Source organism: Octopus sinensis, linkage group LG9, assembly GCF_006345805.1.
Source record: "Octopus sinensis linkage group LG9, ASM634580v1, whole genome shotgun sequence".
NCBI lineage: Eukaryota > Metazoa > Mollusca > Cephalopoda > Octopoda > Octopodidae > Octopus > Octopus sinensis.
Genome location: NC_043005.1, coordinates 5,404,172 through 5,423,638, shown reverse-complemented (window position 1 = coordinate 5,423,638; position 19,467 = coordinate 5,404,172). Strand labels below are relative to the sequence as shown.

General features: G+C 36.2%; 1 protein-coding gene across 5 annotated transcripts in view; it reads right to left on the bottom strand.

Annotated features, from left to right (window-relative positions):
- Positions 1-19,467, bottom strand: part of LOC115215537 (putative extracellular sulfatase Sulf-1 homolog) — a 213,472-nt gene that overhangs the window by 80,733 nt on the left and 113,272 nt on the right. For 4 of the 5 annotated variants that reach the window (XM_036505734.1, XM_029784718.2, XM_029784721.2 and 1 more), the window contains one exon: positions 6,910-7,026. The exons of the other annotated variant lie outside the window; for it this stretch is intronic. In XM_036505734.1, the coding sequence (XP_036361627.1) occupies positions 6,910-7,026 (117 nt within the window). The remainder of the gene's footprint in view (positions 1-6,909; positions 7,027-19,467) is intronic. 5 annotated transcript variants of the gene reach the window in all.

Below are 19,467 nucleotides of genomic sequence, written 5' to 3'. Positions count from 1 at the left end.
AACTGTTCTTGTTTGCATGTATGTGTTCACGTGTATTCTGTAGGCCTTGTACTTTATGACGTAGCACTATTTTTAATTTAAAAAAAATTTTTTGCAGATATTAAATTATGTGTTTTCTATCTGATTTCCAAAGAGAACAAATTGTTGGTGCATGAATGACCAGAGCTTCAGTTACTAAAACTGCTAAATAGCTCAATGTTTAGAGTCTCTAAACTCATGTTGGCATACTAAAACCAAAGTAAAAGTCAGCTTTGGCAAGCATAATTCTGTGCAGAGCAGCCGTACCATAGAATTCTTTGACCCTTTAGTTGTTCTACAAGGCATCAGAGTATTTTGGTTGAACATGTCAATCTTATGGTACAAGCATTGTTCCCTGATGGAAGCACAATCTTCTAGGATGATAATGCATCAATTCACACAACTAATATTATTCAAAATTAATACGAAGAACACAAAAGTGAAGTAGACAACTTGGATTGCCCCCCCCCCCACACACACACACACACAATCACCAAATCTCAGCACAATCAATCATTTATGGTACATTTTAGAACAAGTCAGGTGCCACTTCCTTCCAAAATTATCACAGAAAGAGCTACAGCAGGTTTTGCTGGAAGAATGACTTGAAATTTCTCTAACAACTATTCAGAATATGTACAAGTCAATTCCTTGATGTATTAAAGCTGTGACTGATACCAAAAGGAGACTGACTCCATATTGAACAATAAAACTTCCATTTAATAAGCTGGTTCTATCATTTCACCCAACACCTCTATACGGCTGTTGTGTGTGTGTGTAAATATATATAATGTTTATTTTTAATCAGAGGAATGTTACAGAACTAACTCAAGCACTGAAAGTCACTCTTCTTTCAGCCAACTAAATAACTAAAGATATCTATTAAAAATGTATATATATACACATGTAGAGTTTTATTTCTTCTGATTGTTCTAACAAATCCATGTGTGTGTATGTGTGTATGTATGTATACACGCACACACACACATAAACACACATATATATGTATATACACATGCATAGATATTGTACACATGCACACATAGTCACTCATATCTGTATTGATGCATACAGATGGACATGTGTACCAAATATATTGAGCACACACACACACACACACACACATATTTGGCAATTATCATAAAACTAAATATAAGTATAGTAAAATGACAGAGATGAAGGTGGAGGAGGGGGAGACAGAATTGTTGCCCATATGGAAAAGAGTTTAATGGATGATGAATCACTTATGCTAACAAATGCCAGTTTGTATATGAGCATGTACATGCATGCATGTGCGTGGTGTGTGTGTGTGAGTGTGTGTGTGTGTGTGTCTGAAGATAAAGATTTAAGGACACAAATGCTGTGTTAATGTGTAACACTATATTTAAGAGAGGAAAGCATCAACACAGAAAGATGTCTCTTAATTGAGAGTCTCATATACACCCGTATTCTGGCTTGAAAAGATGATAAGGATGGTGATAATAGAAAACCCGTAAACCCACTGAAGCATGGGTTCACCTCCAATATCAGGCAGTTGCCTGCAATAGGATACTACTTACTGCCTGTTACGAAGCACAAGATAAGCAGATAATATATATATATATATATATATATATAAAAGGAAGCAGTGGGCTGAAATGAGAGAGAGATATGTAAGATAGAAAAATCTCCTGCAATAACAGCAGAAGCTTAAGCAAACTTGAGACAGATGTTCATTAATATTGAGGACTTATCTTCTGTATCTGCACACCATAAATTGTTAAAAAGTTTTTATAGTTTTGAGGTACAGAAATACCTCTCAGTTCTGTGCATGAAATCAAAGCGGGTACAACAAGACTTTTGTTACCCACTTGTTGTTGCACAGATAAAAAAGAGATTTGGTATATTGCTCAAAGGAGAGAACGTACTAGTCACTGAAGAATGATATAAAATCCTTAATCTGCAAGCTGACAATCTAGAATCTTAACCATTTCACCATTTTTGTAACAATAAAATAATTTATTATTAGACTGCAGCATTATTCAACACTTATGATGCTAATATGATGTTATGGTACTGAAATAGAAAGCTTAGAGATAACAGAGAAAATGTAAAACAAATTGGGAAGAAGACATTTACTTTGGAAATATTTTAAAATGTAGGAGTGTAGTGAAACAAGAGTGGAAACTGTGAAAGCCATTAACAAAAGAAAGATAAAGCTGGGAGATTAGCAAAGACCTAAAAATAAAATGTTTGTTGATAGATAGATTCCATAAAGCTAGCCAACTAAAGTTTATGCAACTATCTACCATTACAGTACAAAAAATTGCAAACCTAAATGTCTGAAATGTGTCCTTGCTGACAAGATTAGCATTTTTCTGACTGTTAGCCTAACCTTTAGAGATGATATCATCATCAACGTTGTTTAATGTCCACATATTCCATGCTTGTTCGGGTCCAAAGGAACCCAATGTGGTAGATTTTCTATGGCCAGATGCCCTTCTTGTTACCAACCCTCACCTGTTCCACGTTCATATTACCTTATGGTCAGACTGATTTGTCATGGAAAGTTGAACACAAACAACATCACTTGTATGATGGTGATATTCATTTATAAACATCACACTGTCAAGACAAGCACACACACACAAAGCTTCTTTCAGGTTCTACTTAACCAAATCCACTCAAAGGCTTCGGTTGGACATGTACTATAGTTGAAGCACTAGCATAACTAGAGTGTGTGCAATCCGGGGCGGCCCTTCCATTTGCCACCCCTGGACCCCATAAAAAACACATATTGCCTACAGCAGACCCAAAAGTGGTGCCCCTTTAAAAGTGCTGCCCGGGACGGATGGCCCTTACCCACCTCCCATGCTAGTGAGTTGAAGAGACTTGCCCAAGATGCCATGCAGTGGCACTAAAACCAAAACTTTGCCATAGATGCATCTCATGTGGCTTACTGGATAAGAGCTAATTGTTGCTGTTAGTTTGGGAAGAGAGGTTCCTCTTTCAAATCTAATCTGCAACTCATTGAGGAATAAGACATTTGATGATTATTGGACATGAAATCAATTGAAGTAGAAAATGTTTTAGTAAGTCCCATCTTTAAAGATGAAGGTTAATAGCTTAATTTATGATTTTATAAATGTTGCACTAACAGCCATTTTTCAAAAGTTTTAATTCATTTTCAATTTCTAACAATTCTTCCTTATCTTAGTTTAATTTATTTTCCTCATAAACATAGGTAGGACATGTGGTTTCAGAAGTTTAATTAAACTGGAATAAGAAAGATGGGGGAGAGAGGGAGAGAGAGAATATGTGTGTGTGTGTGTGTGTCCATCCCCCCTTTTCTTGACAAATCATAATAGTTGTAAACAAGTGTCATGGTCATACAAGCAGTGTGATTTATTGCCAATGTTCTGCAAAAAAAAAAAGTGTGGCCTTTCTGTCACCAATGACCAAGCCTTGCCTTATTTGGAAACACGTGAGGGTTGGTGAAAGAAAAGGCATGTAGCCATAGAAAATCTCCTTTAATAGACTAAACGAATGGACATTCAAAATGATCCCATCCAAAAAAGACCCTAACCCTAACATAAATGGTTATTGATAAGGGATAAGCATCTGTTTATGGCTACTCAACATCAAAAGCAACCCTAAAGTTTATAATTGTGCATATTGATATTATCCACACCCTATAAAATGAGCAAGACTTATATAGATGACAGTTCTCTTGTGCATCTCCAAGTAAATTTTAACTGGAATGTATAACATACAGCAGTTGTTGTGTTAAAATAATCAAGAACAGGATGAGAAAAAGTGAGCAGTGCATTTCTAACAGGGATCTTAGATTTTTCAGATCTGCTCCTATAACACAGGTTTGTGTCCATTAGGATTGGGCAGGGTGACCCAAACAGGACTGGTGTGTCTGCTCAGCCTAGTAGCAGAGGAGGGAGAAGAAAGAGAAAAAGAAAACGAAGAGTGTCTGTTATAGATTAAAACAGTCAGTTTGTTCAGTAAGTAAAAGAAGCAATGTTTGATGTGACATTATTATAGTAAGAGTGGAATAATAAGAGATGGAGGTGGGGGGGGAGGGAGCAATTTGGGAAAACAGCCGAAGAACAAAGGAAATCTAATTGGAAAAGATAACGGAGAAGCTTGATAAATGATCAAAGTAAAGCAGTTATCGGACAGACATGTTAAATGATGTCAGTATGGAGGAGGGGAAGAGATCAAACCTAATAATAGATATTTTGACAAGTATAATATTCTGACAAGTAGTCAGAAACTAGCATCGGATAATATTATTATTATTATTAATTATTATTATTATTATCATTAGTAGTAGTAGTAGTATTAGTATTATTATTATTGAAGGTGGTAAGCTGGTAGAACCATTAGCATGCTGGACAAAATGTGTAGTGGCATTTGCTCCAGCTTTACAGTCTGTGGTTCAAATTCTGCTGAGGTCACTTTGCCTTACATCCTTTTGCGGGGTAGATGAAATCAGTAGCAGCTGAGCACTGGGATTAATGTAATTAACCAACCCCACTCCTCACCCCAAATTTCAGGTCTTGTGCCTACAGTGGACAATTATTAAAGGTGGTGGGCTGGCAGAGTGGTTAGCATGCCACACAAAATGCTTAGTGGCATTTCTTCTAGCTTTGTGTTCTAAGTTCAAATTCCATTGAAGTCATCTTTGCCTTTCATCCTTTCAGGATTGACAAAAAGAAATACCAGCAAAGCACTGGAGTCAATGTAATCAGCTAATCCCCTCCCCTCAAAATTTCAGGCCTTGTGCCTATAGTAGAAAGAATTATATTTTCATAATAGCTTTAAATTAACAATTTGATGAATAATAATAATGGTAATTGTTTCAAATTTTGGCACAAGACCAGTAATTTTTAGAAGGGGGTCAATCGATTACATCGACCACAGAACTTATCTGGTACATTTTATTTCTTTTATCAACCCTGAAAGGATGAAAGCCAAAGTTGATGAAGGAAGGATTTGATTTCAGAATGTAAAGAGCTGGAAGAAATGCTACTCAGCATTTTCTGTGGTGCCTCATGATTCTGCCAGCTCCCTTCTTTAATAACAATAATTCTTTCTACAACAGGCACCAGGTCTGAAGTTTGGGGGATTGGGGATAATTGGTTAGGTTGATCTCAATGTTCAACTGGCACTTCTTTTTACTGACCTTGAAAGGCTGAAAGGTAAAGTCAACCCCAGCAGAATTTGAACTCTGAACATAAAGACAGATAAAATGCTGCTAAGCATTTTGTCAGACATGCTAACAATTCTGAAAGCTTGCCACCTTTATTCTGATATCTTTTCTTGCAAAGCTGAAAGCATTTTGTCCAACATGCTAATGGTTCTACCAGCTCACCACCATTCTGATGATGATGATGATCCCTCCTACTACAGGCACAAGATCAGCAACTTTGATGGGGGTGGGGAGAGCAAGTCTATTACATCAACCCCTAAATGGATGACAGGCAAAGTCAACCTCAACAGCATTTGATTTCAGAATGTAAGGGGCTGGAAGAAATGCTACTCAGCATTTTGTCTAACACTAAGAATTCTGCCAGTTCATTGCTTTAACAATAGCAACAACAACAAAAATAATGACAATAATAATAATAATAATAATAATAATAATAAAGCTGAACTTGAACTCCGATGTGATCAAGTTGTCTCCTTCCTTAACAGAAGTGATCCATCTAATTCATCCACGCAGTTGACTGATCTAGTTAATATTTACAGTTGACAAATATTATGAAATGAAGCATGCATTAAATATAGTCCTTAGTTGCAATTCTTGTAAGCAAATTTTTTTTTTTAAATGATAAAGATAAAAAAATCCAAATTACTTGAATTTTAAAACAGCAGAAAAATAACAGCATTAAAAAAAAAGCAAGAAATCACAAAAGTATTTCTGATAATGAGTAAAGTCTTGCAAACTAATTAGTGGTCTTTGGTTTTTCTGTACATACATCTGCAGGACTGATGATGAAAGAAAACAATCTGGGAAAATATGGAAACAGACTTGGGTATCTGGGACAGATACCCAAGTAACTGGAACAGATCTGCAAATGCTTAAAAGTCACTTTTTAAATGAGTTATTAAATGGAAGTAGATTAATATTCTCTTCATTTTCAAATTTATTTTCATAACTTCTTGAGAATGTTTCCACCATTTTCAATATTTTAATATCACCATTAATGTTAAGGTGGTGAGCTGACAGAATTGTTAGCATGCTGGGCTAGATGCTCAGTGACATTTCTTCTGATTTACATTCTGAGTTCAAATACAGCCGGGGTCCACTTTGCCTTCCATCCTTTCAGGACCAATAAAATAGGTGCCAGTTATACACTGGGGTTGATGCAAATGACTCATCCACCCCCCTAAACTTGCTGGCCTTGTGTCAAAATTAGCAATCATTATTATTGTTGTTTAAGGATTGGTTTATTTCTCTGCTAATCCTTCTGTTTAAGACTGCTTACAATGCAACCAACTTGTAACATGTTGGAAGAAGCGTAGTAGTATGATTATTATTTTATTTGTAGGCCCTTTGCAGTCACTTTAACCACATCAGTGTTAAAGTTGAAGCAAAAGTGTTATTATTAAAAAAGCTAATTCTATTGATAAATAAAATGAACAACTAACAATTTACTAAACAGTATATTAAGTGACTTTTTAAGTATTTACATATTGCTTTTGGTTTCATTACAAGTCCCACACACACACACATATATGTACCTAAATCCAAATATCAGCAATTAATTTGAATTTTTTAAGTAATTCAAATGTGAGAAGATTGTTTTAAGGTTAAAATTCAAAGGATTTTATTTATTGTTTAATTGTTTTAGAATTAAAATGGATCACCACAGAAACAACTTCGCTAACACTTACCAATTTGTAAAGAGTCCTCTGTAGAAAAATCAGGTGGGTAGACATTGGAATAATAGGAAGATACCCGGCGCAATGATCTCTTCAATTTGGATCTTAAATATCGTTGCTTGTTATTTTCTGAAAAGTTACCAGAAAAAGAAGCGTTCTGGTTTTGTTTTCCTCAATATTTTGTGTAATTTTAAAAAATTTTATCAAAAAAAAACTGTTTATTTGTCAAAGTCAGTCAAATTATTAAAAGTGAAATATGATATAAAAAAATTGCCATCGATGAGAAAAAAAAACTTTACCAAGTTTTCCTTTTAAATTTCAAATAAATTACATAGAATTTTATAAAAGTACCAAGTAATAATCTCTAAGCTTTCATCTCAACTTTTTAATTTTCTATCATCACAATTCATGGATGAATTTGTATTCACTTAAAAATCTTCGAAGGGAAATGATTTCAAGATAAAACAATTTTTTAAAAATATAATATATATTATAAAAATTAAATAGAAATAATGCTTTAAACATGAGAAAATATATTTTGTTTTCAAGTATTAATATGACTGTAATTTGAATTTTTATTTCAACATGAAAGAACAACAAAACAATGGATTATGAATAAAAAGAATAAAAAAAAAACAGGTCTATATTTTCATACCCAGAAAAATTTTTAATTGGAAACTTCTATCAAAGACGCAATGATAAACATCTCTAGCACAGCATTGTATTCCCATTTTGATGAAAATTAGATTAATTTTAGTGATGATTTAGTGATGAAAATTAAATTAATGAATAAATTTAGCACAAGCATAGACGTTTGTGTATGGAGAAGTAAATATATTTCAATAAAACCTTGTCTTCTTTCTTCATTAACCTCATTTCTGCACACACACACACACACACACACACACACACACACACCATACTCTCTCTCTCTCTCTGGCACTCCGTCTGTTACAACAATGAGAGTTCCAGTTGGTCTGATCAATGCAACAGCCTGCTCATGAAATTAACGTGCAAGTGGTTGAGCACTCCATAGACACATGTACCCTTAACATAGTTCTCATGGAAAATGTGACAAGGCTGGCCCTTTGAATTGTAGGTACAACTCACTTTTGCAAGCTGGGTAGACTGGAGTAACATGAAATAAAGTATCTTGCTGAAGGGCACAGCATGCTACTGGGAATTGAACTTATGACCTTACAATCATGACCCAAAAACCCTAATCACTAAGCCATGCACCTTCACACACCATACCATACACTCATATAAAGTTTCTACTAACTGCATAGATTAATAATCTGCTAGCATACCTGTAGATAACCCTCATAATACCAACTGCTTCGACCACCTTTGTATGTGTGATATAAACTCCATGCTAATTTATGGTCCAAACAAAGGTTACTCTACCAAATTCTTTTTGTTATTTACAAAATTAATTGAAACACAGTGTATTTCAATAGAAATATGGTAAGAAAAGGTTTAAAGGATAAATAGATTATTGTTTCAAAGTGTTACAAGAATATCTTTGCAGTTGTTTAACTATGGGGTTATGATCTGGGTGTTTAATAATTTTCATATTTGCGTAAACTACAGGATCAAGCACTGAGTTGATAAAATCAAGAGGACCAACCAAGCTGTCCCTAGCACCACTATTAAACTCTTCCACTTCATCTAACTGTTAATATTTGTGAATACAATGAGAAAGTGAAAATACAGTTCACAAGTATAAACAGTAGGAGCACATTATAACTGGCTACTGTGCCATTTAGCTGCAAATCCAAGCTCTTTCAGTGGATGTAGCAAAAGCAACATAGACAGCTCCAATGTAGTCTTGAATAAATAGATGGAAATTAAGTTTCCAGTTCCACTCCATTAACCAAGGGGAGGAGGTGCCAGAACACTATTATTCTCATTACTCTCATCGGAACAAGTGATTTCTTTCTGATATGCTTCACTTGACAATGTTAAGAAAATCCACCAAGAAATGGAAGGGTTATTTATATTCAATCAATGGGTTTCTGTTAAGTCATGTATGTTTCATGTTTAAAAGTATTTTCTCTCTCACAAATCAATCTTTTCTTTCCTTTCTTCATGCTTGCATGGGTTGGACAGTCCTGCAAATTTAGACATTTGCATATGAACGACTGATTACAATTCCCAGTGTTAAATGAGGTGAGAATGGCTTTCTGAGTGTGTGCAAGTTTTATCTTCATTTCTATATGCAAGCATGGGTTGGACAGTACTGCAAATTTATATATTTGCATAGAAACAGTTGATTATTCTTTGAAATGTTAACTGAAGAGAGAATAATTTTGTGTGTTTTATTTTCCTTTCTATAGGCAAGTATGGGTGAGACACTAATGCAAATTTTGTTATTTACATATGAACAGTGAAATGCTCTCTCAGATATTATCGTGCTAGAAGTGAAGTGAGAAAAAAAATACGATCTTTTTTTCTTTTTCTAAACATATATAAATACTATTTATACAAAAACTCTGTACATCTTATAAATACAAGCCATATGAAGTTTCCTAAAAGTTAGATATACTTTACAATTTACAGAATATAGGAGAGTTGGGTTTTTTTTCTTTTTTTTATAGAAATTTCTTGTTTGTATCTTTAAGCCAGTAACAGAAATTTATTCAGCAGAACTGCAGGAAAGTAATGGAAGAAGAACGGTAAAGCTATAAAGTGTCTGGAATATAAATAAGTGGTGAAGAGTTTAAGAGAATTGGCAATCAAAGAACTTGATTGCATTTAAAGAGACGGACAGAATTGTCAACAGAATGAATCACCAGAAAAATAAACCCATAAAAGCAATGATGAAAGAACACTCAGCAGCAGTTAATGTTTTACTTAGATATATCCAAGAGATAAGTGATGTCTGGTCACGAAGACCATATTATGTGCGCACACACACACACACACACACATCTATACATAGCTACCATTAAGTAGCCTCCAATTCAAGGGGAGTAGCAATGATCTGTAAACTGTCGCATCCAGGAAGTAAACAGTGTAAAAAGATACCTTGTGGTTGCTAGTAGGAAAATAAATAAATACAGTATAACAAAGTAAAATATTCTACCAACCAAGTAATTATCATTTTAATATCCACTTTTTCATGTTTCCATGGGTTGGACAGAATTCATTGAGGCAGATTTTCAATGGCTGGATGCTCTTTGTGTCACCAACCCTCACTTGTCTCTAAGCAAGGTAATATTTCTGCATGGTCAGACATGTTTTCACAGAAGGCTAGAGACAAGGACACCACTTGTATGAGGATGATACTCATTTACAACTATCATGTGATGTCAAGTCAAGGAGACACACACACACACACACATATACATCACCATCATCAGCTAACACCAGTTTTCTATGCTGGCCTGGGTTAGATGGTTTGACAGGAGCTGGCAGTCTGTTTTGGCTTGGTTTCTACAGCTGAATGCCCTTCCTAATGCCAACCACTTTACAAAGTATAGTAGGTGCTTTTTATAAGGCACCATCACCTGTGCTTTTTACATGGCACTAGCATCAACAGAATCCCCAAGTACTTTGCAAGACAGTACTGACCCTCTTCTCTGTTGGCTGGGAGGAGAGGGTCAGTACTGAGGAGGGAGGTGGCTTTGTGCCAGTTGAGAAATTAAAGGTAAAGAGGAACAAGGATAGGTGTTTTGTGGAAGAGAAAGGAGGGCAAGCTAGAGAGTAAGATAAAGAGAAAAATAATAAGAGAGATGGTAGCAAAGATGTGTCAAAACATACCCTCAAGGAACATTACAGACACATACATGATGAGCTTCTGTCACTCACAAATCATTGATCAGCCTGGGGTTATAGTAAAAGACACTTGATCAAGGTGATGTGCAGTGGGACTGAACCTGAAACCATGTGGTTGAGAAGTGAACTTCTTAACCACAAAGAGCTTACTGTTTGATTGTAATAACGCAGGAAGGGATGAAAAGCTATGGTTGGCACTGGATGGATTTGAACTCAGAACACAAAGAGTTGTAGCTAAATACTACGAGGCATTTTGTTTGCTGCTCAACCATTTCTATCAATTGGAATTACGTCATTTATTTAAGTTCTATTTCCAAGAACCATTTGGAGAGCCTGGTAACAAAGAAAGAAGTAATCATCTGTCTGGTTTGGTGACACAACAAGCAGACTCCTGTCTCTAGGTCTCCAACACAAGAAAGTATAAATTACGCAGCAAATATTTATGTGTTCAGGAATTTCACTTGATGCTTAAACTGTGTCAGCATTCTTAGAAATGAAATCTTAATAAAATTGTTAAGTGTTTCTGGTAAAATAAGAAAAAAAAAACACAGGAGGAAAGAAATAAATTTAGAAATAAAAGACATTCTTTACTTTTTCATTATATATGTATATATATATATATATATATATACATACATATATACACAGACACACAAGTAAATTTGCTTTAGGCTAGAGACATTATTATATTAATGGGTAAATAGAAAAAAGATTGAAATGACAGTCATATGTTAAGGAACCGCGTGGATGTACTCTTAGTGTCATGAAAAACTGAAAAACTACAGCTAATTAATAACAAACAACAATATTTGAGAACAACAATAAAAATCAATAAATAGCTGACAGCTTTAATTTCAGTTTAGTATATAGTTCAACTAGGTACTTTCCAATATATGATTTGTGATTTTGGAAAGTAGGTGAAGCAATCGTATTTGAATCCTATTTATTTTGGTGACTGAACTAATTAATTTGTTTAGTTGGCTACAGAAAAATAGAAGTTGTATGTATATCCCCAACAAATTTTTTTCTGGTTATTTCAAAAGAAGGAAAAGATAAAAGGCGGAATCTATTAAGTGTTGGATTCCAATTACGTAAATTATTGGTGTGTAAATCTAAATCAAAAACAGTTTATAGCTGCAAATTTTTAACTCTTATCATCATCATTAGTTTTGACACCCACTTTTCATTGCTTGCATGGGTCAGGAGGAATTTTTCTATGGCTTGGTGCCCTACCTATTGCCAACCCTGCTCACCTGTTTCCAAGCAGTGTTTCCCCCATGGCCAGTAATGCTTTCATAGCAAACTGGAGAGAATACCACTTGTGTAAAGATTTTAGTATAACTAGAATACATCAAGACACACACACACACACACACACACGTTAGAGACTTCTTTCAGTTCCCATTCTTCAGATTCACCAACAGACTGTCAACAAAGGACACCACCAACAAAGGACAGCATCACTTGTATACAACTACTAAGCAATATCCAGATGGGAGGAGGGGGTGCATGCAGGTACACGCACTTACACATATACATGACAGAATTACAACAGTTTCTGTCCCCCAAAGTCATTCTCAGGGCTTTGGTTGACCCAGAGCTATAAGAGTAGACACTTGCCCAAAGTGTGGGACAATAGGACTAAACTCAAAACAATATGGTTGCAAAGCAAACTTGTTCACTTTTCCTACATCTTGATGAAAACATTGACAAAAATAAATGATGAACAGAATTTAACAAGGGAAATGGTTTATCCCTGTTCACTGCTATCAGGATGAAGGCAGCTATCTGCAAGTACAAACCCTGGGAGTCAGAGTAGCTGTTCCAGCACATCTTCTTTGCCTTCCCTTTTGTCCACTGGGACCATGAGGCAGACTGACAAACCTTTTTAGAGACTACTCGTTAGTTGTTATTTTAATTTATTACCAGGATGAAAAAATTAACTGAAAATCTACTGGATGATGCAAAGAATTAATGTCCTTTAATTTTAAACCTTTTTATATCAATCTGTCTAACAACGCCTCTTATTCCTTGATACTAATTACCTGTTTTGAAGTGATCTAAATTAAAACTTCCCATCAAAATTTCTTGTTAATTTATGTTCCAAACACCAACTTAATAATGACAAAATTATTTTACAAAATTCTTCATTATTTTCTAAATTAATTAAAAGGCTGTGATAACAAATGGCTTAAGCAGAACTATGTTCAAAGGTATCAAAGCCATGACCATCCAGTCATTTTTGTATTTAAACACATTATTTTCAAACTTAAATGAAATAAAGGCAGCGTATTTCAACAGAAACATGATAACAGAAGGGTTAACAACTTGTTCATTGAAAATAAACCAATAGATGTCTATAAATTTAAAAATATAGAAGAAATGTTAAGAGCTCAGAACCTTAGCAAATGATTGAAGTATTGGAAAAATATATACAATACACAGGTGCAGGCATGGCTATGCAGCTGAGAAGTTCACTTAAGAGTCATGAAATTAAGAGTTCAGTCCCACCGTGGGAACATCACTGGTTGGCATTTTATTCTATATCCATAAACCAACCAATAAATTTTGGGTGAAATTGGTAGGCAGAAACTGAAGAAAGCTGCTGTGAGTATGTTTGCGTGCATGTGAGTTCATATGGCCCCTTGTCTTCCTGTGTGTTCACTGATTGTAAACAACAATAGAGCTAATGTCCTTTGCTTGCATTCAACCATGTAAAACATGTCCAGATTTCACGAAATGTTGCACAATCTTTCTCAACAATAACACACACACACACACACACACAACACACACACACACACATGATGGATTTCTTTTAGTTTCTTTCTATCAAAGACACTCATAAGGTTTAGGTTGACCTGGGGTTGTAGAAGACATTTGCCCAGGGTGCAAAGTAGTGGGACTGAACCCAAAACCATGTGGCTGAGAAATAATCTTAACTACACACCCATGCATACAACTTGAACAAACAATTAGATATCAGAACTGACTATAATATTGATTACGAATCTGGCACAAGGCCAGCAATTTTGGGAGAGTGGGTAATTCACTTACATCGATCCCCCGATGTTCAACTGGTATTTATTTTACCAAGCCTGATAAGGTGAAAGGCAAAGTCAACCGTGGCAGAATTTGAACTCAGGACGTGAAGACAGATGAAATGCCACTAAGCATTTTGCCCAGTGTGCTCAGGATTCTGCCAGCTCACCATTAATATTGATTTTAAATTTTGGCACAAAGCCAGCAAGTTTGAAATAGTGGCTAAGTCAATTACATCAACCCCAGTATTCAACTCATTTTATCAACTCCAAAAGGATGAAAATCTGCTAAGTATTTTGCCAAGTGTGCTCACAATTCTGCCAACTTACCCCCTTTCAGCTTGCCTAATAATACTGAATACTTATTCTAATAACAACATATAAAATATCTGAATTTGAGAACTGATCTGATCCATGCCAGTAATGAAAAGGGAGAAGTTAAGCCTTCTAATCACTCCACAATCTGTCGAGAACCATTTCTCAAATGATGAGATTCTTCTTCACTAAAATAGAAAGTTAACAATTGAAAAAAAAAAACTGCTACAGAACACTGTAAGAACACCAAATAAATGTGCACTTGTAGTGTCAGTGGCACCAAACTTGCACCCACTGCCTCCGACTTAGATTTACATTATAAAAACATATGGTTTCTTTTTATTTTTCATTCTTTTTTTCACTTTTTTTTTTCCCAGTTAGCACAAACCGTGTGAAATATAAGCCCCCAGTCTGCTAAATTGCTGAGGAAAAAAAAAAAATTGAAATCTGTCATTCATCTGTATGAATCAATACAAAACAGCAACAGCATCAGAAATATGATTTAAAAAAATACAGATGGAGAGAGAGGGGGGAGAGAAGGGAGAGAGAGGGGGAGAGTTATATTTATACTTTGTAACTCGAGAAGACATTCTAAAATGAATCTAATTTACTTCAAAGCTCTTCTCTTTCATTAGCTAACGACATCCCAATAGCTTCCCATCCTTTATTCAAAGATGAAGTCATCTGTGCATTCACAACAGCCAGTAAAAAGGAAACCTCTGCTTAATAAACTGGCATAATTATATTCAGATATAGAACATTGTTAAAGAAATACCTCCCCTACTCACAAATGCACTGTCTGACCAGAAGAAATGCAGTGGTTTCACTGTATATTTCTGTGGTGTTTTAATTAATATTTAAAATAATCAACAATTTAGAAGCTTGTAGTGAAAATAAGCTTTAACCATTGAATTTCTTGGAGTAATAAACTGGAATTTGGAGAACCTAGCATAAATTACAACAGGTTACCTACTTTAACAATGATGATGATGATGATCCAAGGCCTGGATTTTGTGGGGAAGGGGACAGTCAATCACATCAATTCCACTGTTTCACTAGAACTTAATTTATTGACCCCAAAAGGATGAAAGGCAAAATTGACCTCAGCAGAATAATAATAGAAAGACACTCGGCAAGAAATGGAAACAGAACTGAAAGAAGATGCTAATGAAAATGATAATAATAGGTGCAGGCATGGCTGCATAGTAAGAAGTTTGCTTCCTAACCACATGATTCTGGGTTCAGTCCCACTGTGTGGCACTTTGAGCAAGTGTCTTTTACTACAGCCTTGGGCAAACAAAAGCCTTGTGAGAGGATTTGGTAGATGGAAACTGAAAGAAGCCTGTTACCTGTTGCATGTTTTATGTGTGTAACTGAGTGGTTCAACAAAAGAGACTGATGGGATCAGTACCAGGCTTTAAAAAAATAAGTACTGGGGTCAATTGATTCCACTAAACATTCTTCAAGGCAGTGCCCCAGTATGGCCACAGTCTAATGACTAAAACAAGTAAAAGATAAAGAATGATAATAATGTTAGTAAGATTTGGATTGTTTGGAACTGAAAGGTTTAAATCTGTAAGAATTGGGGAAAATACAAAAATAATTTCATTCCTATCATTATTTTAAATCCAGTTGTCCATGATGCAGGGGTCAGGTGGAATTTGGTGAGACAGATTTCCTACAGCTGGATGCTCTTTCTGTCACCAACCCTCACCTGTTCCCATGTAATATTTCTCCATAACCAGACAATTTTTCAAAGAAGACTGGAAACAACCATGTAAGATGGTGATGCTCATTTACAACCATCATACACACACACACACACACACACACACACACACACACACATGCATGCGTATGCACATACACACAACAGGCTTCTTTATGATTCTGCTGAAAAAATTCCCTTACAAGACTTTGGTCAGTCTGAGGCCATAATAGATGGCATTTGTTCAAGAAACTGCACAATGGGACTGAGAAACAAGCTTTTTAACCCCACAGCCATATTTGCACCTCTTACATGTACACATATAATATACATTATATATAAATTATAGATACACACATGTAATATATACACACATTATATAAACATATATATATATATATATATATATATATACACACACACACACACAAATCATAATCATTAAGCTGTCGGTGTTAAATTCTACATCTGAAATCAGATCCAAGTCACGCAGCATAATGTACTTTGTGAGAGATTACATGATCTGGAATTTAAATCATATTCAGAGCCATTGTCTTGGGACCACTGGTTAAGAACATTTATCTCCACCATTGTTTCTTACCATTCCAAGACACTTATATCTCTCTACTTGCCTCAGGCTGCCTCACTGACAGCAAGTTCTCCTCCTCCTCCTTCAGTTAGCAGTAGAAACAACATGTAACAGTAAAAAAACAATTAATTTCCCATTATACAGAAGAAATAGAGGAGATTTCAATGTTTTAGTCAGTGATCTATCATCAAGAATAGACAGAGATGGGAAAAGAAGAAAATTCTAAGAAAAAACAAAACAATGAAGGCCACTACAGGGGGGAAATATTTAATGGGGGTGGAATGGAGTAGAATGGGGGTTTTATTGACAAAAGAGTGTTTCCATGCCAAGGGAGTTAAGTTACAAAGATGTGATGTGTATGTGTGATCCAGCTAAGAGAGACAAGGTGTGAAAGGGTTGTTGCATGTGTGTGTGTGTGTACAGGGAAATATGTATGTATGAGGTAGGGTTACTGAAGGAAAATAACCTCAGCCTCTGCACAAAACAAAGCTCCACAATCAACTTCCTTCCCAAGGTTCATAAAACAACATTCCCAGTCACCCTATCATTTTTTTGTCTGCAACAACCCCATTGAACTCATCTCCAAATCCCTAGACCAGCTTCTTTTACACAACCATGACTTTGAACACATCCGCCTTCCTCCACACCTCTGCCAGCTTTTTTATTTTTTTTGGCCCTTAAAGTCTCCCTCTATACTGCCATGTCCCTCCACTCCTACTCCAATCAGTTGCTTAACTCTAAAATATTTGCTTGACCATTCTACCCATTGCTCAAGTCCAACACTCTTCTACTTTCCTCTTCTTAATTCATCCTCATCCTTAATTATTCTTTTTTTTCCCCCCCACCAATGAGAATTTCTAAAATGTTTACTGTGATGACCAAGGTAACCAGGATGGCTATTAACAATGCCAACTTTGTTCATTGGATACACTGAGGCCCACACCTTCACCCAATTCACAAAAGTTATCCCAGAGTGAGAGAATCATTTCATTGATGACTGGATAAGACCACCTCAACTCCTGTTACTCTATCCTAGAATTCCAATTTACCATCTACCCCATCATCGTTAACTTCTTAAACACTACCCATTTTGGCAGTCTGCTTCCTCATCTCTTCAATTTCTTTCCCACACAATCTTGCAAACCAATTCCACTCACCTTGCACTTTGTGGGGGTCCCTTAGACACCTCATCTCTTACAGTTCTTACTGTTCATTTTTGCTTTCTCTCCCCTCCCCCTACTACATGTGAATAGTCATGCAGAACCTCTACAAGATCCTGCACTGCCACCCACCCCCACCACTTCTCATAGTTCAATCCTCCTGTCCTTTATCATGAATCTGACACCCCCACCTACCTCAGGGTTTGTGGTTCTGCAAACTGCAGGGTGACCTCAATATGGCAGGTGGTACACAGAAAAAAAAACCCCAGTACGCTCAGTAAAGTGACTGGTGTTAGAAAAAGCATCCAGCTACAGAAATCTTGCAAAAGCAGACATTGGAGCATGATGCAGTCCTTCAACACATTGAATCCTCTCAAAGCATCCAACTCATGCCAGCATGGGACACAGACATTTCACACACACACACACATATATATATACAAACGAGAGAGAGAGGGACACACACATACACACACACAGTAAACTATTTCCTCAAAAGCCTTGAAATGGACATCAGTCCATTGAGTGGCCATTACTCAAAAGGACACTAAAGTTGCAAGGTTGCAAACATCTGTCTTGCCTACCTTTTTTTTTTATCTCCATTTTTCATTGTGAGCTGTCCTTGTACTTGTGGCAGGATTCACCTAGGGTGGGTTAAGCCAACTCTGAATGCTGATTACATCCACTGGTCAGTCACAGTTGCCCTTGATTCCACTGCCAAAGACCATAGGCACAGGGGCCTGGTTGTGCTTCCGTGTTTGCCTTTACTGCCACCAGTCACATCTTCAGTTGTGCTGGGAAAACCATTTCTCAACCAACTTATTTCTCATCATCCTCTCCACCCTACTGACCACACCACTGCCCTTGTATCCAACTCCACTCTTTCCCCACCCCACCCCTCACTTGTTTAAACTTCTGTTACGATAACACTGTATTGTTTTACAGAAGTTTAGATTTTGCTAAAACAAATGGACAGAGATAAGTAAAACAGCCGAAGGGAGTCACAGCTGATAGGAATTGGTGGGGGGGAGGGGCTCAGACTATTTCATAATAAGGAGGTCAAGTGACCTGTGTCAGGTGATGGGGGCAGAGAGAGTAGAGAAAGATTAGTGAGAGAGAAAGAGAGTAAGGAGACAGAGAGAGAGAGCATAGGGAGACAGAGAGCATAGAGAAACAGTAGAGAGACAGTAGAAAGGGATAGAGAGAGAGTAGGGAGACAGAGGGAGCGTTGAGAGATAGAGAGAGCAAAGAGACAAATAAAGAGAGAAAGATGTGAGAGAAGTGAAATTCACTTCTGGCGAGAAACAGACAAGATATAAGAGAGAAGAACCAAAGAAGAGAAAATTGCAAAAGATAATGTTTGAGAGCCATGTGGTATTTCATGTTGACATTTGATGCTATACTTGGATCCTCTTCAAGTTGATTCTAATATACTACTACCACCACCACCACCACCACCATAACATTGTTTTGACACAAGCCAATGATGAAGATATTTCAACCAGACTCCACACATAAACTATGTTATCATCATCATCGTTTAATGTCTGCCTTCCATGATGAAATTGAAGTAAAGAGAATGTTCTTGTTATAAATCCACATCAACTGAATCCACTCACAAAACTTTGTTTGGTCAGCCTGAGGCATTTGATCAGCAGAAGGCATTTGTCCAAGAAACTGCACAGTGGGACTAAACATGAAATGGTTGGGAAACAAGCTTTTTAACCACACAGCCACAAATATATTCATAACCCTTTGGATGCCAACCAACTTGACACCACTCTTGGTTCTAAAATACAAACTTCGTTTTTGTCAAAGTGATCACAATTAAAACTTCCATCAAAATTTCATGTGAATTTATGTTCCAGACATCCAAGTTAATAACAGCCAAATTATTTTACTAAATTCTTCATCAGTACAACTCTTATCTCTTCCCAGCTCAACCATGATCACTCCTTTCATGTCCTCTGAAATGTG